We start from the raw sequence: 27,384 nt of genomic DNA on the forward strand, positions 1-27,384 counted from the left end.
TAAAAATTAATTCACAAATTTATCACTTGAACGTCGATCTAGTTCTAAAATGCTGGAACGAACCAATTCTTTGGAACAATGGTCACAACAATGGCTATCACGATTACAGTGAGCTTGTATATATATATGGCCATTAGGTTAAGAGAAGCTGAACTTATCATGGTTTGTGGTTTAGTTGGTTCTCTCAAGCTCTCTGTACTAGCATTTCTGAGTGAAGGTTATAGCAAAGTCTTTTGTTTTTTTTTTCCTTTGGTCAAGCAAGCAAGTAGTGATAGGAAGTGTTTTCCTAAATCTATATCAGAAAAGACTTGGTATTACAGAAAGGAATATTACAATATAGAAAAAGCAATCACATTAATTGTGAGATATGGAGAGGGCAAATGTTTGCATTCTACCATCACATGAAAAAGGCTGTTTCCGATTTTAAACTCGTAATCTCAAGAAAAATAACAATATGTTCACTTAAAGAAGTGAAAGTCCATCATCTTAGTAACTAAAACAAATTTTATCAAAGTCAAGGATATATTCATATCCCCACCGGGCATTTGTGAAAAAAAAAAAAAAAAAAAAAAAAAAAGGTACGATTTTAAAATAGCTGGTTTAACCTATTTTATGAGAGAATACTCAAATATAAATATGATTATTCACTCATAATTTTAGTTGAATGTATTGACTCTTGTATTATTTCTCAAATGATTTATATCCACCTCAATGATTAATGACTCATGGCATGGGAGAGCGCGAGGCATATTATAAATAAAATTGCTATTTTTAAGTCCACTACATGATACAACAAAAACATCTCGAATTCTGAGTTTTGTAGTCTCTTTGGATATGATGTCTTTATCAAAACCAAAATGGTAAATAAACAAATAAAAAAATACATTTTTTAATAAAGGATAGCTTTCAACATATATCCTAATTTTCAAATCTTTCCCTCTAAAAAAAAGTAAAAAAATAAAAATAAAATATGAAATGAAATCCTTTTCTAAAATCTATTTAAAGGGGTGATGAGGAGAAACTTGAAAGCAGCAGATTGAGCATGGCAATTCAAGGCTCTCTACTACTTGTCCTGGTGGTCCTGGTCAACTCGTTGGCTAGGACTGAGTTTGCTTTAGCGAGTGGAGTGTCAATTTCCTTTAATCGTAGCAGTTTTCCTGATGGTTTTTTATTTGGAGCATCCTCAGCTGCCTACCAAGTATGTACATATATATATATATGAGTTTTTGACTTCTCATCTTAATTTTTCGGCTTCAAGATAATGAAACTTAATTTGCATTTGAAATCTTGATCACATTCTTAATTTATTTGTGTTTTATGTATGATTTTTCAGTATGAAGGTGCAGCCAAAGAAGGAGGGAGAGGCCCAAGCATATGGGATCAATTCATTCACACATATCCAGGTCTCTCTCTAATCTATATATATATATATATATATATAATATATACACACACGTATACATATACATATACATATACATATACTTGCGTGTGAGAGACAGACTGAGAGTACGTGCTTGTTTATATATATATATATATACACACACATATATATATAAAGATACGTGTGTGAGTGTACTTGTATATATATGTGTATATATATACATACAGAGTGGTGACTGGTGAGCAATAGATCACCACTCTGTATGAGAATATACATATGTATATACGTGTGTAAGTGCACTTGTATATATATATATATACACCTATACATATACCTTCTTTTTTTTTTTCTTTTTTTTTCTCAAGATTAAACAACTGATATATGCATGTACCTGTTTGTGAGAGTGCACTTAGTACAGGAAAAGAGAGGAGTTGGCCTCCCTAAATTCAAACAAAATCCTTTTCCAACTACTTGAATATGTTTTATATATATATATATATATATATATATTTTGGGGTTACTTGAATATGTTATATGAAAACTACATTAGTGTACGTATATTCTACAAAGAGGAGAGTTTTTCCATTAAATAATAAAAAATAAAAAAGGTGTGTAAACTATCCTCGAAGGCCATGTGAGTAGTTAACAGAATCGAAAATCGACTGAGTTTGTTAATTAATAATCCAAAATCTTCTTCGATTATTCGCCTTGATACTAATTAAAAACGAATCCTTGGAATATTCTTTTAGGGCAATGCTAGAGAAGACTCACGTTATATATGTGTCCTTTGTAACCCCACACACACACACACACACACATATATATATATATGAGAAGATGTGTTTACATCTAATTTTAAAGTAAGTCATATCAAAGACTTTTTGTGAAATTCGTCTTCTAGTAATCCAGTGTTCATATAGATTGTAGGTCCTTTTTCACCATTTATCTTCCTTGTAAAAAAAATAATCAAGTGGAGTCTATGAATTTATGGATAACATTGAAATCTCACTCTTAAGTGTTATGATTAAGTTGATATTTATATAATATGCACATGTACACGAATAAGCATGAGTTTGTTTAGCATCCGAGAGTTCCGCTTAATCAACGTGCTAATTCTTCCTCGCCCAAAAAACATAAATAAATAAAATTCATTCTTAAATTAGCAAAAAAGTGAATAAGCATTCTTATATTAATTAGTGTCTAATAGGGTTGAGAGTGACAACAATCATTAAAATGAACATCCTAGTTTTTATACTATTATATGTATATATTTTTGAAAGTTCAAATATACTCCCCCTCAAAAAAAAAAAATTCACACAAATTAGTAAAAACGATGGGATAATTTTGTCATTCACCTATCAAAGCCCAAGGAATCACTATTTTCTGAAAGTATCATATAATATAAAATATATTTTATTTGAAACTCCTCACTCCTCGTCCTCTTTGGTACACTCTCCAATCAAAATATTATATATGTGTTTGATGTATATATATTTTTTTCCTCTTATCAATTACACTATGCCCCCTGAAAGACAACCCTAACTCTGTCTTGATTTTAATCCATTATTTTTCTCGCTTATTCAACCACTATTATCACCAGTAGGGAAAAAAACAAAACAAAACAAACCAAATTAAAACATAAACAAAACAAAAAAACACAAAACAAACAAACAATAAAAGAAGATGCTTAATTATTCAATATTGAATTATTGATTGATATCCCATGGGCCCATTATGTTTAAACCAGAACCCTTATTAGAGCTAGGGTTTTTGTCATGACTATAGATTGCATGTGAATAAGGACTAAGCTAAAAGCTAGAATGCCCTAATTAATGAGCCAAAAAGACTTTCCTGTATTGGTTATATAACTTATATTACATCTCTGCCATCAACTAATTATATTTTTGTCATATAAGTAAAAATATTTTATTTTATTACTTGTAATTATTAATCAATATGACAGAATGAGCAAGGACAGAGTCAACATAATTTTTTCTTAATATTATTATGATATTGTAGGTAAAATAACGGATCGTAGCAATGGAGATGTAGCGGACGATTTTTATCATCGTTATAAGGTATTATATTCACACACGCGCACATATATATATCTAGATGTGTAACAAAAAAAAATTCCTTAGTAAATATATATTGCATAATTTTAAAATTTAAGTCAAATTTCATCGGCCATCAGACTTCCTATTATTTCTCATTAAAGTAAATTTGATCACTTTTTTTACCCTTATTTTAGTTTGCTATAAATATAACTGAAAAAAGTGTTACAGGAAGATGTGCAACTGATGAAGTTTACAGGGTTGGATGCTTTCAGATTCTCTATCAGCTGGCCCAGAGTACTGCCTAGTAAGATGAATTAATCTCTACCGTTCATTTTCATTCATCAAAATTTGTGACATGAACATCAAATCATGCCTGATATACTCCATAATTGAACATGGGCTTGTACAGAGCCACGTTTTCTTCTGCTGTGCACTCTCATGATTGGTCAAAACCCTAGGTTCAAAAAGTCTAATATGTTACTAGCTAGTACCATCAATAAATACAGGAACATTTAATTGTGATGTGACCAAACATGTTTGAATGTATTTTATTTGACATGATATCATCTTTCTTATCATAAAAACATGGTATCACGTCTTATGTCTTTTAAGGATGAAAAATGATTTGAAATGTTCATGGTTGAAAATTATAATACGACTGTGTCGGTGGAATGTATGATATGAACTTTTATTTCTCCAATTATAGAGTCAAGAGTTCAAGACAAATGGAATATATACATTGTTTACTTTTTTGAAAAATGATTATTAAATGCTATGAAAGTGAGTTTTACATATTTTAATATTTATTTACCGGACACCAAGACGATCATGGATTAAATATTGACATGATTAAAATTATTATAGAATAAGAGCATTTCATTTGTTATTATAAAGGGCAGGTGGGACTTTAATAATTCTTTAAGATTTACTCCACACAATTGTCCCCTCAATCAAGTTTTAAAAATAGAATTAATTACATTGATATTCTTTTAAATTTGACTAAATATCATACCGAAATACCTTTTAAAAGTAACTATCACTTCCGTAACAAAGATTTAGTTTATTTTTTACTCATATCTAGGGAGTTACTTTTCATATATGTTAAATCACTTTATACGAATTAAAGGACTTTATTATCTCTTTGACTCTATATTAACTTTAAAAAACAAGTTGAAATAACTTGAGTATTATTTACTTTATAAATTTATAATTATTCTTTAGTACGAGACACAACTGAACTAATATTGTGTCTCTTACAAGACTCACAAAAAAAAAAGTTGTATCTCTTATGAGCAGAAAAACAAATATATCAATGGAGCGCTATTCACCTTTTCTTTTGCACTCACCGATTTATTATTATTTTTTTCTTTTTCTTTTTTCAGAAGGTGCACGAACTGATCTTAGTGTATATATAACTAACATGTGGCACTTAACTGGGTCATTCTTCAATAATGAGACCCATACCCAGAATATGAAGCTATATATATATGTGTAAAAATCAGCAACTAAAACTTCTAATAATAAATCAGTAGCTAGGTAATACTAATCGGTAAACCTACGACTTTTTTGTGTGTTAGATTCTAGCTTCAAAATGCAGATCCCAATCCCACCACAACTACAGGTGTGCAAATATATATATATATATATTAGGGTAAAGTGCATAAAACCCTCCTTAATTATACTCTCTCTCACGACAAACCCCCCAAAACTATATTTAGTACAAAAAAAAAAAAAAACCCTAAACTATCTCATTTCATTACACAATACCCATTCCAGCCGATGAAAAGTTAGTCACATGCCTGTCATGTGGTGGGTTAATTTTTATTTAATGAAAATAACACCCTTCTGTCTATATATATATATATATATATATATATATATATATATATACACACACACACACAATATATATACACAGTTAAAATATATATTATGTTCATCTTCTTCACCACGCATGTGCAGATGCATAAATAAAAAATCTTCTTAACTGAATTCCACTCTCTCCCCCGCTGTCTCTCTCTATATATTTAACTCTAGTCCACATCATCCATATTCATGGCAATGGTTATCAGGAAGAGAGAAATTTGATTTTATAGAATTGATTCTCAACCCCAATCACAAGGAAACCCAATTGCAAAATTCTCACCCCAATCAGAAGTAACCCAATCACAAAATTCTTAATACATCGCCACCACCCAATCACACTAACGTATTTAATTGCAAGACATAATCACAAGCAAACCCACTCGCAAAACCCCCATTATATTTTGTCACCGCAAATCCAATCGCAAAATTCTCCATCCATCGCTAAACCCAATCACAAGTAAACCCAGTCGCAACAATAGCCACGTCGGTGGGTCTCGAAACAGCAACAAAGCATTCTCATAGCCATCATCATCGCCAATTACCAGGCATTCATCATTGTTGGTTGAGCCTTTCACCATTCTCACCGCCGGACTGATACTTACTATCGCCAAATCTTTGTTGTCGTCGGATCTATCCGTTGTCGTTGCTGCTTCATCATTATCGGATCTGCTAGATTCCCTGGATAAGGAGAACGATTGAACTACGGAGAAGAGAAGAGGCGTTGATTCTGGGTCCACCGTAATATTTCACTCTTTCTCTCTCTCTCTCTATATATATATATAAGCAATATACGTTTGGCTGATTTGGTTGTTTAATCTCATTAACTTAAGTGGTTGTGGAGTGAAACAGTGGCCCTTTTTTGCATGGGTAAAATAGTCTTTCAACATTTCCGTTACCTACAATTAGCCGGAGTGTCCTTATGTAACGACCCACTCCACCACATGGTATGATATTGTCCGCTTTAGGCCTGAGCCCTCATTGTTTTGCTCTTGGGCTTCACCTCAAAAGGCCTCATACCAATTGGAGGTGACACACTTACATATAAGCACTTCACATTTCCTCTACCCAGGCGATGTGGGACTGTGCACCTGTAGCTCGCTAGTGTGGTATCCTAACAGTGTCTCTCGCACCTGCCCACGGCGCACCCCCCCACAAGGTCATCACAATCCACCCCCCTTGGAGGCTCGACGTCCCCGTCGGCACACTTCCGACCGGGTCAGATCCTGATACCATTTGTAACGACACACTCCACCACATGGTATGATATTGTCTGCTTTGGGCCTGAGCCCTCACGGTTTTGCTCTTGGGCTTCACCCCAAAAGGCCTCATACAATTGGAGATGATGCACTTATATATAAGTACTTCACCTTTCCTCTACCCAGGCGATGTGGGACTATGCACCCGTAGCTCGCCAGTGTGGTAGCCTGACAGTGTCTCTCGCACCCGCCCACAAGGTCATCACAATCCACCCCCCTTGGAGGCACGACGTCCTCATCGGCACACTTCCGGCTGGGTCAGACTCTGATACCATTTGTAACGACCCACTCCACCACATGGTATGATATTATCCGCTTTGGGCCTGAGCCCTCACGGTTTTGCTCTTGGGCTTCACCCCAAAAGGCCTCATACCAATTGGAGATGATGCACTTACATATAAGCACTTTACCTTTCCTCTACCCAGGCGATGTGGGACTGTGCACCCGTAGCTCGCCAGTGTGGTAGCCTAACAGTGTCTCTCGTACCTGCCCACGGCACACCTGCCCACAAGGTTATCACAATCCACCCCCCTTGGAGACCCGACGTCCTCGTCGGCACACTTCCGGCTGGGTCAGGCTTTGATACCATTTGTAATGACCCACTCCACCATATGGTATGATATTGTCCGCTTTGGGCCTGAGCCCTCACGGTTTTGCTCTTAGGCTTCACCCTAAAAGGCCTCATACCAATTGGAGGTGACACACTTACATATAGGCACTTCACCTTTCCTCTACCCAGGCAATGTGGGACTGTGCACCCGTAGCTTGCCAGTGTGGTAGCCTAACAGTGTCTCTCGCACCAGCCCACGACACACCCGCCCACAAGGTCATCACAATCCACCCCCCTTGGAGGCTCGACGTCCCCGTCGGCACACTTCCGACTGGGTCAAGCTCTGATACCATTTGTAACGACCCACTCCACCACATGGTATGATATTGTCCGTTTTGGGCCTGAGCCCTTACGGTTTTTGTGATACCCCTCGGATCCAAGACATGGGTTGATCAGGCCCAGGCCCAAACCCGAGGTAATATCAAACAATTAAAGTATTTTAATACGAACACAGATGACAAAAAGAACCAATAAAGATAGAATAAAGCTGAAAAGAAAAAAATAATAATAAAACCCTTCATGTAAAACTGAATATTGAAACTCCAATCCTTCAAAACTTCAAGGTTACAACTTGGGAATCCACTGATGGACCCCTAACCAAAAGTTCAACTGAAACTGAAAACTGAAAATAGATAATGCTAGAAACATCGAGAGAAGTCCTACGTAATCAGATGAAGGTGAGACTGTCCTCGATAAGCACGATCAAGCTCTAAGGCTGGAACCGTCCTGTACCTGAAAAGAATAATGAAGGAGTGGGTCAGACCCACGACCAAGTTCTAATCTAACTGCAATCCATACAGGGACCCGATACGCAGATACACCGTAGACACCTCACAATATCTATCTAGTACATACGTATAAATATATCCACACTAAGGGACATTCACTAGTCTATAATAGGGGTCTCAACCTGAATAGAAGGCATCATGCGAATACGCACCCAAAGGTGGGCATGAGTACCTAGACCTAACAGGGTACACCTCAACCTATTATAACCAGCTACGCATCCACTGCATATACGCACCCTAACCAACGAGTCTGAGACTCAAGCTCAACTCGAGATACCATAAACATATATATAAAGTCCGTCCAAATCCAGGGTATGTAGTTCAAATATTTAATAAACTGACATACAACAAACCAACTGGTTAGGCACTCAACTTATTCAGTTGATGTGACTGAACCACCGTCCATTAATCCAGGAAGCCACTCAACTTTGTTGCAGTTGATATGTCTTAACCAAAATTAGGATTCAACATTTATAAATCCATTCCTTAAATCTATTAGGTTAGGTTTAGGTATTTGGAGCTAAACCGTCACCAGTATGTCACCGTCCCATACCGGTGCATACAACCCTCCATATCCTTGTAAACTACATCATATATAACAGTTTAGTAATTTACAATCCAAAATTTATATCCAAATAATTGCAGAAGGAATATTAACAATCTAGCAATTAAAATCCAGTAATAATCCATGTAATTGCATCGAAGAATTAAATATTCTAACAATTAACATCCAACACATGAATAGTTCAAATTTAATAAAACAATGACCCTATCATGTATTTAAAATTAGTTCTATAATAATATTATAGTCCAATAAATCGCTAAATTAATCTAAGCGATCTAGTTCCCTCCATCCGGTAACCGAGTACTAAGTCATATACTTATATTTTGTTGTATCCTTTAGCACAGAGCCCCAACTATGCCACAAGTCTAATATACTACTTTAAAAGACTTCATCGTGCATCTAAAATAAATTTAAAAACATTTTATAGCACCCTAAATCGTCAGATTAAAATTAATCGACAAATCTCTTTTCAGTCGTTAACGGTACGCAAAGTTGTCAAAAAGCATACTATTAATTCTATTTAAAACTAAGGGGTAAATTTATGCAATTCAAGACCTTAGTTACATGTTAAAATTATTATTTGAACACCCAATTAATTTTTTTAAAAACTGATTAATAACCCAAAATGCCCAAACAGTGACTGAAAGTCACTTTTACGCACAAAATAAAGAAAGAGCCTGCTCTAGAAAAGTAGAGCAGGCACAAGGTGACATAGAGTCGGCTCTACCACACCTTGGAGCCGGCTCTAACAGGTGGGAGCCGGCTCTTGGCATTCCAGAGACAGCTCTCTCTCCCCCTGTGAGCTTCTTCTCCGTTTCAGCTTTGTTCTGACCTCTGTTCCAACTCCGGCCAACTGCAACCCTTCTGTTTGGTTTCTTAAACTGATCTTAAGTATCTTATTAACACCCAAGAACATCCCAAAGGTTTGATAACAACCATTAGACCCAATCACAGAGATTAAATTTTGCTACCGAACTAACATGCGATAGGAACAAATCTGAAACTATTTGACAAAATTGAAACAGAACAAATTGCGACACATATTTAAATCAGAATAATAACAACCCTATGAGTTTTATATAACCCCAGTATTGTTCCTATATTTTGTTTATAGTAGTTGCAATCAAATACAGAGGCTAAAGTTACAACAGAAATAACATTCTTGCAGGACAGAAAACTGGAACGAAACTTGTATGCACTGTAATAGATTTATTTTCAACACCACAGATCATCAATATAGCATAAATTAAACAGGTAAATTCCAGTTACTGATTGATTAAATCCTAAAGATTATCTAGGTGCACAGAACACGAGCCAAAGAGAAGGAGAAAGAGAAGAAATTGCCTGTAGTTTTAGACTCAAAACTTGTCGCCGTCGTCCTAACTTCCGGCAACCACAGACTACCTTCTAGCCTCCTTTGGTTCTGGTCTAATCCACCAAAATCCTCCCTTGATACTCACTGTTCTTTTCCTTGACAATTCTTACAGTGCCTCCGTTCATAACCCTCTGTGCTAAGAACTTACTTCACGTTTATGTAATCTGAATTATAATTGTAAACCCTAGGCTAAAGCATAATGGTTGTATTTATAGGTTTAACTCTAAAACCCTAATCCTTGTAATTTTAGAGACTGAGCCCTAATCTTAACCCTAGTCGGCCCATAAACAAAACCTATGATTTAATTCTATGTTGATGCCCAAAAGAAACTGTAAATTGCAAATAATACAATTAATAATTTACACAAATAGACACAACCATTAAGAATTTAAATAAACCAAATAATGTACATAAAACCAATTTAATTCAAATTTCAAATAACCAATTAAACAAATGAAAAATAATAAAATAAATAAAAATGCGATAAAGATAATAAAATAAATAAAAATGCAATACAATAAATATTAAAAATGCCGAGACTATCATTTTAAAATTAGTGGTATTACATTCTCCCCCCCTAACAAAAGGAATTCCATCCTCGGAATTCGCTCTTACCTTCTTCCAATATTTCAGGAAATTGTGAGCGAATGACATCCTCCCGTTCCCAAGTGGACTCAGCCTCATTGTGTTGACTCAACTGCACACGAACCAAAGGGATAACCTTATTGCGAAGGATTTGATCCCGACGGTCAACAATACGACATGGTGGCTCCAAATAAGTCGTATCCGGCTACAACTCAATCTCCCCAACATCGATATGCTGATACCGATCCTCATCTCGCAGAAATTTTCGCAACATGGACACATGGAATACGTTGTGTACGCGGTCCAAATTATCCGGCAGTGCCAACCGATAAGCAACAGCTCCAACTCGATCCATAATCATGAATGGACCAACAAACCGCGGAGACAACTTCCCTTTCTTCCCAAAGCGCATAACACCCTTCATAGGAGATACTTTGAGAAGAACCTGATCCCCAACCCGAAACTCCAAAGCATGAGTGCGACGATCAGCATAGCTCTTCTGCCTACTTTGGGCAGTACGCATGCGATCTCGAATAAGAGCAATCTTTTCAGAGGTATCCTTGATGAACTCAGGACCTAAGAATCGATTCTCTCCAACCTCCATCCAACAAACAGGTGATCGACACGGTCGACCGTATAACGCCTCAAAAGGTGCCATCCCAATAGTCTTCTGGAAACTATTGTTATAAGCAAACTCCACAAGTGGCAAATATTCCTCCCAGTGGCCCTTAAAATCCAGAACACACGACCGAAGCATATCTTCCATAATCTGATTCACCCTCTCAGTCTGTCCGTCAGTCTGAGGATGATAAGCAGTACTAAGGTGTAACTCCGTACCTAAAGCCTGCTGAAAACTCTTCCAAAATCCAGATACAAAGCTTGAATCCCTGTCCGATATAATAGACAATGGAATGCCATATAGCTTCACAATCTCTGAAATGTAAAGCCTCACCAACTGCTCCGAAGTGTAGTCAGTGCAAATAGGCAAGAAATGAGCTGACTTGGTCAACCTATCCACAATGACCCATATGGAATTATACCCCTTGAAAGAATTTGGTAACCCTTCCACAAAATCCATAGATATGCTCTCCCATTTCCACTCCGGAATTGGTAGTGGCTGTAGAGCTCCTGGCGGCCTCTGATGATCAATCTTAACTATCTGACAAGTACTACACTGAGAAACAAAAAGAGCAATGTCCCTCTTCATACCTGCCCACCAAAACTGCCACTTCATATCTTGATACATCTTATCGCCTCCTGGATAAACAGAGAACTCAGAGTGGTGAGTCTCAGTCATCACATCCTTCCTTAAACCATCAGCAGAAGGTACTACTATACGCCTCTTGTACCTCAAACCTCCGTTAACCCCAACATAGTAAAATGGAACCTCTCCAGAAGCTATCTCTGCAACCTTGTCAATACACTGCTGATCCGTGAGTTGTGTTTATAAAACCTTGCGAATGATGGAAGGTGTAACCACCATGCAAGCTATAAAAGCATCTGACAACTCATCTACATTCTTCAAAGCATTCCACTCAGTAGTGAATAGAGCAGAAAGACTACCAACAGGTCGGCGACTGAGTGTATCTGCCACTACATTCGCTTTCCCTGGATGGTACTGTATAGAAAAATGATAGTCTTTTACAGACTTCAACCACCTGCGCTGTCTCATATTCAGCTCCCGCTGAGTGAACAAGTACTGCAGACTCTTGTGATCACTGAATAATCTGAAGGACTCACCCAATAGATAATGCCTCCAAATACGCAAGACAAAGACCACTGCTGCCAACTCCAAATCATGTGTTGGATAATTAAGCTCATGAGGCTTAAGTTTCCGAGATCCATAAGAAATCGGTCGCTCCTCCTGCATCAATACACATCAAAGACCCTGCAACGAAGCATCCGTGTAAACAAGATACTCTATCCCGCTCTGCGGAGTAGCCAGAACCGATGCAGAAGTCAGCTTCCTTTTCAGCTCATCAAAAGCTCGCTGACAGTGTTCATCCCACACGAACTGTACACCCTTCTTAGTCAGATGAGTGAGTGGTCCTGCTATCTTGGAGAACCCCTGGATAAATCTCCTGTAATATCCTGCCAGATCGAGAAAACTCCGAATCTCAGTAGGTGATGTAAGCTGTCCCCACTCAACCACCGCTGAAACCTTGGCCGGATCCACTGCTATCCCCTTTTTTGACACCACGTGACCCAGAAATTTCACCTCCCGCTGCCAAAATTCACACTTCTCGAACTTGGCATATAACTGGTGCTCACGAAGCGTCTGCAAGACTATGCGAAGATGTCTAGCATGATCGTCTTCCGACCGAGAATAGATCAAGATGTCATCAATAAAGACAATAACAAATTGATCCAAATAAGCCCGGAAGACTCTATTCATTAAGTCCATGAATACTGTAGGGGCATTAGTCGTCCCAAACGGCATAACACGAAACTCATAAGAACCATATCTCGTGAGAAATGCTGTCTTAGGTACATCCTGCTCCCTAACCCTCAGCTGATGATACCCAGAACGCAGATCAATCTTAGAGAAGTATGCGGCTCCCCTTAACTAATCAAACAAGTCATCAATCCTGGGCAAAGGATACTTGTTACGAATCGTAACCTTGTTCAACTCCCTGTAATCTATACACAGACGAAGTGAACCATCCTTCTTCTTCACAAATAGAACCGGTGCTCCCCAAGGTGATATACTCCTACGAATAAAACCCTGGCTGAGTAACTGCTGAATATGATCCCTCAGCTCTCTCATTTCCACCGGTGCCATCCTATAGGGTGCCCTAGCAATAGGCGCAGTGCCTGGAGCTAAGTCTATCATAAAATCAATTTCTCGACTAGGTGGTAACCCTGGAATCTCCTGAAATACATCCGGGAAATCCTATACAATCGGTATGTTATCCAATGACACAGTAATCCCCTCCTCATTTTCCCCCTCCACATGGAACAAATAGGTGCTACCACCCCCTTTAGAACGAGGCATAGCTACTACATACATATCCTGACCAGGTATGGTAAAAATAATAGATCAATCAAAACAATCAACTTGGGCATGATAGTGAGACAACCAATCCATCCCAAGTATCACATCATAAGTGTGCATGTCCAGGGCCAATAGATTGGCTAGAAATCTGAGTCTGCCAATATCTAGTGTCACAGGCCCATCACTCTCATGTATAATAGTTGTATCACCCAATGGTGTAGAAATACCCTGAGGTCTAGTGCATACCCTCGTCCTCATCCCAGATAAAGTAACAAAAGTCTTAGCTACAAATGAGTGTGTAGCACCCGTATCAAATAAAACACGTCCATGTAAACCATGAATAGGAAACTTACCCTCAATAGTCTGAGGTGCCTGAACATCCTGTGGCATGGGGTTATATACCCTGCCATAGTGCAACTGCTGTGGTGTCTGTCCCTAAGTCTGCGGCGGTGCTGGTAAAGCCAGATGTGTCTGTCCCTGAATCCGTGGAACCTGTGGAGCTGGTAGAGGCACTGGCGCCCTCTGTCCCTGCTGCACATACTGTCCCTGTCCCTGTCCCTGTCCCTGTCCCTGTCCTGCTTTAGGACATTGCCTGGTGGTATGACCATACTCCTCACAAGTGTAACAACTACCCTGGAAAGTACCAAATGGCCTCCTCTGTCGGTTAGCCTATAACTGACCATGTCCTGCCTGTGGTCCCCCATTCTGTTGCCTCTGAATAGGTGCCCCATTCTGATGAGCATCTGAACCACCCTTGTGCTTCTTCCAAGGCTGTTGTCCCTGGAACTTGCCTTTGTCATTCTGCCGGTGACCATTGCCATTCCCCTTTTCAGCTGACTGATTAGTAGAGTCTTTATCTCCCTGCTTCTTACCACGAGCCTGTCTGATGTCCACAGTCAACTGATACTATTGTAGAGCGGCGTCTACCACCTGAGCATAGGTAGTATAGGTTGGACTACCTGTAATAGCTCTCTTGATAGACCACATCAGTCCCTTGACGAAACTGTTACGCTTCTTCTCATCTGTATCCACCTCCTCCGGTGCAAAGAGAGACAAGCGTGTGAACTGCTACTCATACTCTGCCACTGTCATGTTTCCCTACTGCAGATTTAGAAACTCGGTCTTCATAGCTGCCCTAACTGCATAGGGAAAATATTTCTCGTCAAAGCGAGCACTGAACTCATCATAAGACAATGTCATCCTCTCCTCTGGGGTGGTAACTGACTTCCACCACTGTAGTGCATCCCCTACTAGCTTGAAAGTAGCAAGCATCTGCTTCTGAACCTCCGTGCATTGAACCAAACGAAGATGACGCTCAATGTCATGTTTCCACTGGTGAGCTGCTCTCGCATCGGTGGAGCCTGAGAACATAGGTGGACTCCCCTTTATGAAAGAGCTCCTAGCCTTTCCCCAAGAATCCGTCTGAACCACTAGTGCTGGTACAAGTGCCTACTAAACCTGTGGTTGGCTCCGGAGTGCAGCTGTTACCCCAGCCTCTATAGCTCGAGCAACAAGGTCATTGAGGTGTGGAGGAATCTCTGGATCTCTGACCCGACCCTGAGTCTGTTGAACTTCCTCCTGCTCCTCCTGAAACCCTGGAATTTGCTGCTCTTCTTCCATTTGTCAACGTTGTAGACGTTCCTGCTGTCTACGTGCCGCTCTCCTCTGTCGACTGTTCATGTTCTGTCCTCTTCCAGTGTTAACCATGTTGTTAACATAGAAAGACAGACATCAGTACGAGTTTAAACGAACCGTAAAAGAATTCAACGAATCCTAAACATGAGCTCTATAAAAAAAAACGCTATGCGGAAGTCTTAATACAAAACGTCCTAGAGACACTTGAACCTGGAGTGCTCTGATACCAACTATGATACCCCTCGGATCCGAGACACGGGTTGATCAGGCCCAGGCCCAAACCCGAGGGAATATCAAACAATTAAAGTATTTTAATACGAACACAGATGACAAAAAGAACCAATAAAGATAGAATAAAGCTGAAAGAAAAAAATAATAATAAAACCCTCTATGTATAACTGAATATTGAAACTCCAATCCTTCAAAACTTCAAGGTTACAACTTGGGAATCCACTGATGGACCCCTAACCAAAAGTTCAACTGAAACTGAAAACTAAAAATAGATAATGCTAGAAACATCGAGAGAAGTCCTATGTAATCAGATGAAGGTGAGACTGTCCTCGACAAGCACGATCAAGCTCTAAGGCTGGCTGGAACCGTCCTGTACCTGAAAAGAATAATGAAGGAGTGGGTCAGACCCACAAGCAAGTTCTAATCTAACTGCAATCCATACAGGGACCCGATACGCAGATACACCGTAGACACCTCACAATATCTATCTAGTCCATACGTAGAAATATATCCACACTAAGGGACATTCACTAGTCTATAATAGGGGTCTCAACCTGAATAGAAGGCATCATACGAATACGCACCCAAAGGTGGGCATGAGTACCTAGACCTAACAGGGTACACCTCAACCTATTGCAACCAGCTATGCATCCACTGCATATACGCACCCTAACCAACGAGTCTGAGACTCAAGCTCAACTCGTGGTACCATAAACATATATATAAAGTCCATCCAAATCCAGGGTATGTAATTCAAATATTTAATAAACTGACATACAACAAACCAACTGGTTAGGCACTCAACTTATTCAGTTGATATGACTGAACCACCGTCCATTAATCCAGGAAGCCACTCAACTTTGTTGCAGTTGATATGTCTTAACCAAAATTAGAATTCAACATTTATAAATCCATTCCTTAAATCCGTTAGGTTAGGTTTAGGTGTTTGAAGCTAAACCGTCACCAGTATGTCACCGTTCCATACCGGTGCATACAACCCTCCATATCCTTGTAAACTACATCATATATAACAGTTTAGTAATTTACAATCCAAAATTTATATCCAAATAATTGCAGAAGGAATATTAACAATCTAGCAATTAAAATCCAGTAATAATCCATGTAATTGCATCGAAGAATTAAATATTCTAACAATTAACATCCAACACATGAATAGTTCAAATTTAATAAAACAATGACCCTATCATGTATTTAAAATTAGTTCTATAATAATATTATAGTCCAATAAATCGCTAAATTAATCTAAGCGATCTAGTTCCCTCCATCTGGTAACCGAGTACTAAGTCATATACTTATATTTTGTTGTATCCTTTAGCACAGAGCCCCAACTATGCCACAAGTCCAATATACTACTTTAAAAGACTTCATTATGCATCTAAAATAAATTTAAAAACATTTTATAGCACCCTAAATCGTCAGATTAAAATTAATCGACAAATCTCTTTTCAACCGTTAACAGTACGCAAAGTTGTCAAAAAGCGTATTGTTAATTCTATTTAAAACTAAGGGGTAAATTTATGCAATTCAAGACCTTAGTTACATGTTAAAATTATTATTTGAACACCCAATTAATTTTTTTTAAAACTGATTAATAATCCAGAATGCCCAAACAGTGACTGAAAGTCACTTTTACGCACAAAATAAAGAAAGAGCCTGCTCTAGAAAAGTAGAGCAAGCTCAAGGTGACATAGAGCCGGCTCTACCACACCTTGGAGCCGGCTCTAACAGGTGGGAGCCGGCTCTTGGCATTCCAGAGCCGGCTCTCTCTCCCCCTGTGAGCTTCTTCTCCGTTTCAGCTTTGTTCTGACCTCTGTTCCAACTCCGGCCAACTGCAACCCTTCTGTTTGGTTTCTTAAACTGATCTTAAGTATCTTATTAACACCCAAGAACATCCCAAAGGTTTGATAACAACCATTAGACCCAATCACAGAGATTAAATTTTGCTACCGAACTAACATGCGATAGGAACAAATCTGAAACTATTTGACAAAATTGAAACAGAACAAATTGCAACACATATTTAAATCAGAATAATAACAACCCTATGAGTTTTATATAACCCCAGTATTGTTCCTATATTTTGTTTATAGTAGTTGCAATCAAATACAGAGGCTAAAGTTACAACAGAAACAACATTCTTGCAGGACAGAAAACTGGAACGAAACTTGTATGCACTGTAATAGATTTATTTTCAACACCACAGATCATCAATATAGCATAAATTAAACAGGTAAATTCCAGTTACTGATTGATTAAATCCTAAAGATTATCTAGGTGCACAGAACACGAGCCAAAGAGAAGGAGAAAGAGAAGAACTTTCCTGTAGTTTTAGACTCAAAACTTGTCGCCGTCGTCCTAACTTCCGGCAACCAAAAACTACCTTCTAGCCTCCTCTGGTTCTGGTCTAATCCACCAAAATCCTCCCTTGATACTCACTGTTCTTTTCCTTGACAATTCTTACAGTGCCTCCGTTCACAACCCTCTATGCTAAGAACTTACTTCACGTTTATGTAATCTGAATTATAATTGTAAACCCTAGGCTAAAGCATAATGGTTGTATTTATAGGTTTAACTCTAAAACCCTAATCCTTGTAATTTTAGAGACTGAGCCCTAATCTTAATCCTAGTCGGCCCATAAACAAAACCTATGATTTAATTCTATGTTGATGCCCAAAAGAAACTGTAAATTACAAATAATACAATTAATAATTTATGTAAATAGACACAACCATTAAGAATTTAAATAAACCAAATAATGCACATAAAACCAATTTATTTCAAATTTAAACAAATGAAAAACAATAAAATAAATAAAAATGCGATAAAGACAATAAAATAAATAAAAATGCAATACAATAAATATTAAAAATGCCGAGACTATCCTTTTAAAATTAGGGGTATTACAGTTTTGCTCTTGGGTTTCACCCCAAAAGGCCTCATACCAATTGGAGATGATGCACTTACATATAAGCACTTCACCTTTCCTCTACGTAGGCGATGTGGGACTGTACACCCGTAGCTCGCCAGTGTGGTAGCCTGACAGTGTCTCTCGCACCCGATCACGGCACACCCGCCCACAAGGTCATCACACCTTACTTGCAACAAATTAATAATTTAGGGGGGCAATTCTTAATTCAGGGGGGTTAGTTGCAAATGGACAATAGTTAAGGGGGGTTTTATGCACTTTACCTTATATATTATTTTACTTTGATTAATCACTAGAGAGAAGGAAAGCTTGAAGAATGTGACAATGGTTGGGGTGTTGGTCCAGCAAAGTGAAAGAGAGAGGAATAGGTAGGTGAGAGTAATTAATGGAGGCAATTATGTCCTCTTAAATTGTTACTCCCTTCGTTATAATTTAGTTATCCATCTTTTCTTTTTGGATTGTCCCAAAATATTTGTCCACTTACCAAATTTAAACAACATATTTCACATCTTTCCATAAAATACCCTTAAAATTTTAAAAATTTCAAACTTGATTTTATATATATTTGAACCTGAAAGGGTAGCTTTGTAATTTTTAAAGGGGACAATGCAATAATTACATATCCCCTTAAAAAGTTTTACTCGATCCCCAAAAGGGATATTTAATATGAGACAGAGAGAATAATATTTTGAAATACAAGGTATAAAAAATTAGGGGTACATTTGTCTTTTCACAATTTTTTAAAGTAAAATTGAATCTAAGTGATAATTATTTTTGAAAGATATTTCAATGTATTTGGTCAAACCTGAGGGGTGTTAGTAAAATTAATCCTTTAAATTAAAATAATATGTTTATTACTATTGTCGTTCATTGGAAAGACGTTATTGCAAAAATAAAAATAAAAATTAAAAAAAATAAAAAAATAAAAAGACTTGATTAAGCAAGGGATAAGTTTTAATCCTTTTGGAAAATTATAAAATTTAATTTTGAGTAATTGACAAATTCTACCTTGTACTCATTTATAATTATGATTGTAGGCAAGCATGGCTCTCAAAATGTTTGGAAAATCCAAATATATATCTATATCTATATCTATATTATTATTAAATGTGCAAAGAGTTTCAGTGTTTCAATATTTCAGTATTTCAGTATTAATTTATTTATATAAAAAAATATTTATTAATTGATATTAAAAAAATAGTTATTTTTTATAGATAATTATTACAATATAACCAGTCCGGCCCAATTATGATTATGTCATTATCAGGAGAGGATACATGTCATCATCCTATTAATCCAAGAAGCTTATAAATAGAGGCATTGAGGATTTAGTATTTAGTTATATAAAGTTTTAGTATTTATTTATTTATATAAAAAAATATTTATTAATTGATATAAAAAGAGTTTTTAACTATACTATTATTAAATGTGTAAAGAGTTTTAGTATTTACTTATTTATATAAAAATATATTTATTAATTGATATGAAAAGAGTTTTTATAAATAAAAATAAAAATAATAAAAAAACTATAAAACTCAAAAATCTACCTAATAAAATTTAAATTAACCTATTTATCTATTTATTATTATCAATTTTTTAATAAAAGAAAATCTAATTAGACAAGAATTATTAATATAAACAATATTTATTAATTGATATATAAAATAGAATAATTTTTCTAAAACTCTACCACAAATTAACTTTTATTATGAGTTTCTTAATAAAATTAAATCTAATTAGACAAGGATATATTTAAAGAAAATAAAAAAATTTCTATAAAACTCTATTAGAAATTACCTATTTTATTTACAATAAAACTCTATTACACTAGATAAAGATATATTTAAAGAATTTCTATAAAACTCTAACACAACTTACCTATTTATCAATTTCTTATGAGTTTTTTAATAAAAAGAAATTTAATAAAACAAGTATTATTAATATAAAAAATTATTTATTAATTGATATAAAAAGAGGTTTAAAAGAGTTTCTATAAAACTCTAACACAAATTACCTATTTATCTATTTATTATGAGTTTTTCAATAAAATGAAATCTAATTAGACAAGAATTATTAATATAAAAAATATTTTTTAATTGATATAAAAAGAGTTTTTAAAAGAGTTTCTATTAAACTCCAACACAAATTACCTACTTATTTATTTATTATAAGTTTTTTAATAAAAGAAAATCTAATTAGAGAAGAATTTTTATTATAAAATTTTTATAAAAAGAGTTTTTATCCATACTATTATTAAATGTGCAAAGAGTTTCAGTATTTATTGATTTGTATAAAAAAAAAAAATTATTAATTGATATGAAAAGAGTTTTTATAAAAAATAAAAAAAACTCTAAAATCTACATAATAAAATTTAAATTAACATATTTATCTATTTATTATCATAAATTTTTGAATAAAAGGAAATCTAATTAAACAAGAATTATTTACATAAAAATATTTATTAATTGATATATAAAATAAAATATTTTTTTTAAAACTCTACCACAAATTAGCTTTTATTATAACTTTCATAATAAAATTAAATCTAATTAGAAAATGATATATTTAAAGAAAATAAAATAATTTTTTTAAAACTCTATCACAAATTACTTATTTTATTTTCAATAAAACTCTATCACACTAGACAAAGATATATTTAAAGAGTTTCTATAAAACTCTAACATAAATTACCAATTTATTATGAGTTTTTTAATAAAAGGAAATCTAATTAGACAACTATTATTAATATAAAAAATTATTTGTTAATTGATATAAAAAGTGGTTTAAAAAGAGTCTCAATAAAACTTTAACACAAATTACCAATTTATCTATTTATTATGAGTTTTTTAATAAAAAGAAATCTAATTAGATAAGAATTATTAATATAAAAAATATTTATTAATTGATATAAAAAGAGTTTTTAAAAGAGTTTTGAGATACCCCTCGAATCCGAGATACGGGTTTATCAAGCCCAAACCTAAACCCGAGAGAATATCAAACAATTAATATATAAACGAACACAGAATATAAATAAATAAGAAATAAGATAATACGTTGAAAAGAAATTCTGATTATAAAAATCCTCAAATAATAAAGATTAAATAATCCAACTCCAAAACCTCCAAGAGTACAACTCGGGAATCCATCTAGTGGACCCCTAAATAAAATCTCAAATGATAAGTAAACAACTGAAGACAAAACTCTAAAACAAGGAATGAAATCTTACGTCGTCGGATAGAATGAATGACCGTCTCTGCTCAGCCCGATCAAACCCTAAGACTGGAATTGTTTAATACCTGAAAAATATAAGAGCGGGTCAGGCCCATGAACAAATTCTAATCTAACTGCAATCCACACAGTGACCCGATATGCAGATATAAAAATATTGTTTATGAATTTTTTTAATAAAAGGTAATCTAATTAGACAAAAAATGTTAATATATAAAAATATTTATTAATTCATAGAAAAAGTGTTTTTAAAAGATTTTCTATAAAACTCTAACACATATTACCTATTTATCTATTTACTATGAGTTTTTTTAATGAAAGAAAATATAATTAGACAAGTATATATATATTTAAAGAAAATAAAATAATTTCTATAGAACTATACCACAAATTATCTATTTTATTTTTTTTAAAACTTTATCTCATTATAGAAGGATATATTTAAAGAAAATATATAATAATATAAATAAATAAAATATAAAAGTGTAAAGAATTTTAGCATTTCAATATTTATTTTTTAATATAAAAATATTTATTAATTAATATAAAAAGATAACTCTATCACATATAACCCTGTATTTATCTATTTATTATGAGTTTTTTAATAAAAGAAAATCTAATTTTACAAAGATATATTTAAATAAAATAAAATAATTTCTATAAAACTCTACCACAAATTACCTATTTTATTTTCTTTAAAACTCTATCACATTATAAAAATATATATTTATAGAAAATAAAATATAACCTAGGGTTTTGCAAAAAATCACAAACTCCATATAATAAATTTTGATATCAATTTAAATCTAATGTATGATTGGTATAATTGAATTTCTGTTTCAAAATTTAATTCAAAATTAATATAATTGAATTTCTATTGTAAATTTAAAATTATACTAAATTTCAAATTTTCTAATAAAATTCAAATTACATATTACCTATTAAAATTCAAATATATATATATATATATATATATATATATATATAATTTTTAAATATTACCTAATAAATTTCAAATTACAAATTACCTAATAAAATTCAAATTACCTAAAAGAATTTATTACTATAGAAAACTCAAATATTTCAGTATTAAAATTAAAAAATAAATTATTAATTAATAAAAAATAAATTATAAATATTTCAATATTAATATAAAAACTAAAAGAATTTATTACTTTACAAAAACTCAAACTCAACCACCAAGTTCAAAATATTTCAGTATTTATTTATTAATATAAAAAAATATTTATTAATTAATATAAAAAGAGTTACAAAAATTGCTATTTTTTGTAAGGTTTATTATTACAAGTAACAATTAGAAAGAAAGAAAAAAAAATGAAAACAAAAATTAGAGAAGTTACAAAACATTCACCACATGCACGTGCCTTTTCCTAGTATATATATATATGCCCTTCAAATAGTGAGTTTCAAAATTTAAAATAATGAATAATAATAATAATTCTGACTTTATGCATTTTTATTGATTTATGGAATACTTTTCATTTATAAATAAGTTTCTTAGATCTACATTTATAAAAAAAAAATACATGACAAAGAAAAATATTGCACTTTATTAATTTTTCAAATGTATGTTCTTACTACTATTTCTGCCCCCATAATTAAAATGATCTGGATCAGCTCATGGCTCATGACAGCTTTTGCATTGATAAATGATAAGTACTTTGAGCTTTTTACTAGAAAAATAATTTTCCAATTAAACCCAATCACACTTGAAAACCATTGTCACAGATTAATCGCTGAGAAATATTATATATATATATATATATATATATATATATAGACACACACACACCAAACGTAATAAAAGTATTGGCATATACAATTTTTTTTCTTAATTTTCTTATGATCAGTTTTTTTCTTGTATAATTTTTTTGTAAATTAGCTGGGAAGCTGAGTGGAGGAGTGAACAAGGAAGGTGTGGCCTTCTATAACAGTCTCATCAACGAGCTACTAGCAAATGGTTCGTCCTCTCTCTCTCTCTCACACACACACACACAAACACATATTTCTTCTGCAAAAAATACCTCTCTCTCATACTTCTCCAAAAAAAATGGTCAGGTATACAACCCTTGGTGACAATCTTTCACTGGGATCTTCCCCAAGCTCTACATGAGGAGTATGGTGGCTTTTTAAGCGCTCTGGTTGTGTAAGTAAAACCCTCAATATTCATTTATTTATTTATTAATTTTTTTTTATAATTCAATTTCAACTTTCAAAAAAAAAATCCTCAATATTTTATGGTATTTTTAATAAATCTCAATTTACATTTAAAAAAAAAAAAAAAAAAAAAAAAAAAAAAAAAAAAAAAAGGAGAAGTTCTATTAGCACTCCATTTTTTTCTAATTGTACTTCCTTGCCTTATTCTTTTAAAAGAAATTATAAAAATGTCTTTAAATTTATTAATATACATTTCTTATTTTATAATATCGTAACTATCATTTTATACAGGCAGATAAACTACTAAACTAACAATTTCAAACACTTCCACGTGTTCTATTTATTATTTTAGAAAAACTTTTGAATTTACGTTACCATGGTAAATCAATTTAATAACTTAAAATAATTTGAATTTCTCCAACTGAAGAGTAAACCATTCGATTTTTTTTTTGATTGGCAGGGATGACTTTCTCGATTTCGCTGAACTTTGCTTCAAAGAATTTGGTGACAGAGTAAAGCGTTGGCTCACCATGAATGAACCATGGATTTTCACCACCGGTGGCTATGATTCAGGCGCCTTCGCACCCGGACGGTGTTCTTCTTGGATGAACAACGACTGCCCTGCCGGTAACTCCGCGACTGAGCCTTATATTGTTGGCCACAATTTGCTCCTTTGTCATGCATCAACAGTCAAACTGTACAAGCAGAAATACCAGGTGATTAATTAGAAAGACATTCATATATATATATATATATATATATATATATATAAAATATATTCCATGGTCGAATTCACAAAAAGAATGGATGTATTTTTTTTTAAGTATCAAAATGAATTAGTTTATGTGTCCTTTAATTTGACATAGCAATTGATGTTATATGTCCTTTGACGTACTTTTCTTCTCCATGAAGTTCATTATATATAGGAAAATTGAACTTGTCCAAGTTGTAACATCATATGAATAATGTATGTGACAACTATTCTCAATGGTGGTGATTTTGTGTAGGCCAAACAAAAGGGCCAGATAGGGATAACAACAGTGTCTCATTGGTTTGTGCCCTACTCGAGGTCCAAAATTAACCATATAGCAGCCCGACGAGCCCTTGATTTTATGTATGGATGGTGAGTAAATATTGTAGATTTAACACTAATAGTTATTTATATTTAATCACTGGATTGAAACGATTTTTTGAAATATGTGCAAAGAATTCTAAGTAAAATGAATAATACTAATATGTTTTTTTTTTTCAATTACAGGTTTCTTCACCCGATAACTTATGGTGATTATCCGCCTATAATGCGGAGGCTTGTTGGAAAACGATTACCAAAATTCACTGCTAAGCAATTTGCGATGCTGAAAGGCTCCATGGATTTTCTTGGAATCAATTACTACACTGCAAATTTTGCTGCTAATGTTCCTTTTGCTAATAGTATTAATGTCAGTGCCACGGCTGATAATCTTGCCAATCTTACAAGTAAGTTCATTCTAAAACATATATTACGAAGCCCGTTACTTGAATTAAGGTACTTAATTTCAGGTTTCACAAGGTAAAAAGTATGTGCTTATATAGTTATCTGAAAATAGTTTTATATTTTTTTGAGTTTTTGAGAACCGTTTTTAGAAAACCAAATCAAATAGACCCATATGTTTTAACTTTTTTGCTTTCAAAACTCGAAAATAAGAAATGAATGTATTCTTGTAATACTAACAAAATGCTGACATTCATCTTTTGTGTTTTTTTGTTTTTATTTCAAATGCATTCAGTCACAATGTAATTTATTTTTTTATTTTTCACAGCGGGCCGAAATGGAATACCAATTGGGGACCCGGTAAGTTTGCTAAGACACACAAACACATTATAATACATAATAACTCAGTTGGTTAATTTCTACAAACAAATTTTTTTTTTTTTTTTTATTTATTTATTGTTTCCTTCCACAATTTTCTTTTAACAAATGAATTTTGCAGACTGGTGTTAGCAATTTTTTCGTATATCCACAAGGACTCCATGATCTTCTGGTCTATACAAAAGAAAAATACAACAATCCAACTATTTACATTACAGAAAATGGTAGGGCAAATTATCACCTCTACATTGATTACTTCACACTTTGTTGAAACAATTTTAACTCACTTTATTTCGGAGTTTAATTCCTTGAAATTTTTTTCCAGGTATGGGTGACTATGACAATAGTACAGCTAAGGAAGGCGTTAAGGATTATCAGAGGATAGATTTCTACCAACGCCATCTTTTGGCCGTTAAAAAAGCCATCGAGTGAGTTTACTCTTTTATTGCTACATTTGGTATAGAATTGGGGTCTTGAAATGAAAAAGAAAATTAGGTTTAAAGTTTGAACTAGTTTTCTTACGATTTCAAGACATCGATTCAATGTTTCCGAATGCTAAAAGATTTTTCTAATATTTTTCTCACCACTTTATGCCTCCATTTTTTTTTTTTGGCCTTCTTTTAATAACGTGAATACCATATGATTTTTTTCATTAGGGTTCTTCTTTTACATTAGGTATAAGAACTTATGGGATTGGTCGGTTAAATTTTTTGAAAACAGATTTTTTTTTCCCGAAAATAAACTCTGCAAAATTATAAAAGTCAATCATCTAAAAACAGACTTTTTAGACTGAATTTTCTAAAAACTAATGAAATCAGTTTTTGTACACTTATTCCTGATTTTCAATTCTACGATAATAAAAAACCGAACCAAATAGGCCCTTAGTTTTTTGAGTTTTCGCAAGCCTATTCTAATGGTTGGATGTTGACAGGGAGGGTGTCAAAGTTAAGGGCTATTTTGCATGGACATTTCTTGACACTTTCGAATGGGCCTCAGGATACACATTAAGGTTCGGTCTCAACTATGTAGATTTCAAAGATGGACGGAAAAGATACCCCAAGTACTCGGCCCTTTCGTTCAAAAAATTCCTCAAGAAAAAAAAGTAAGATTTGTTATAAGCTAGAGAGTGCTTTGGTTTGGTTTTCGACTCAGTTCGGATCAAATAAGGGGAAGATCAACATATGGATTTGATACATATGGTTAGAGCTTCTGATTTACTATGGAATGTGTGGCCTGTTTGGCTTTTGGATTTGATATTTATGAATTGTAATGTGCTCTAAGTTTAATCTAATTATTTGCTCTTGAAAAAAAAAAAAAGAATCTTCATTGCTAAATTTGAATGCTCGTAATTACTTTCAGTAATTGTGGTGCCATTGTTCATGGGTGTGGATTGTCCTACTAAATTTATATTAATGTATATTTTTTCTTTTCTTTTTTTCCATTTAAAAATTGTTAAAATCACACACACCATTGACAAACAGAACAGATAAAAGTACATATACAAACAAAACCAGATTTACGTGATTCGGCATATTGCATACGTCCACGAGTGAAGAACAACTTTACTTCAATAATTTGGTTACACACTCTTTGTTCTCACATACCAACTCACTTTCTTTATCTATGATTATATCTTTCTTTCTCTCTCTATTTATAAAATCTTCAACCCATTCCGTGTTGTACAAGAATTCCCAACTTGCATAAAAGGAGTTACTACATCAATTGCAAATTCCCTAACTTCAATTTTCACCCCCCTGAACTAGTTCCAAATATGTTGACCTGGTTCCATCTTCAATTTTAGTATTTCGCCCTAATTGAATTAGTTCCAAATAATT

The 27,384-nt window shown here is 34.0% G+C and overlaps 1 protein-coding gene across 1 annotated transcript; it reads left to right on the plus strand.

Moving 5' to 3' along the window:
- The first annotated feature begins 436 nt into the window (after positions 1 to 436).
- LOC132295019 (beta-glucosidase 12-like) lies at positions 437 to 26,939 on the plus strand. The gene is made up of 13 exons (XM_059793090.1): positions 437 to 1,198; positions 1,334 to 1,403; positions 3,404 to 3,462; positions 3,670 to 3,745; positions 23,426 to 23,503; positions 23,602 to 23,689; positions 24,161 to 24,416; positions 24,708 to 24,823; positions 24,959 to 25,176; positions 25,500 to 25,531; positions 25,671 to 25,773; positions 25,875 to 25,977; positions 26,481 to 26,939. Exons 1-13 carry the CDS (start codon positions 1,043 to 1,045, stop codon positions 26,653 to 26,655), a joined length of 1,530 nt encoding a protein of 509 aa, XP_059649073.1. The 5' UTR covers positions 437 to 1,042; the 3' UTR covers positions 26,656 to 26,939.
- Positions 26,940 to 27,384: the final 445 nt, after the last annotated feature.

The sequence above is a fragment of the Cornus florida genome, unplaced genomic scaffold (genome assembly GCF_030987335.1).
Source record: "Cornus florida cultivar Cherokee Brave unplaced genomic scaffold, ASM3098733v1 CherokeeBrave_3.0.0_Hap2_Chr02, whole genome shotgun sequence".
Taxonomy (NCBI): Eukaryota; Viridiplantae; Streptophyta; class Magnoliopsida; order Cornales; family Cornaceae; genus Cornus; species Cornus florida.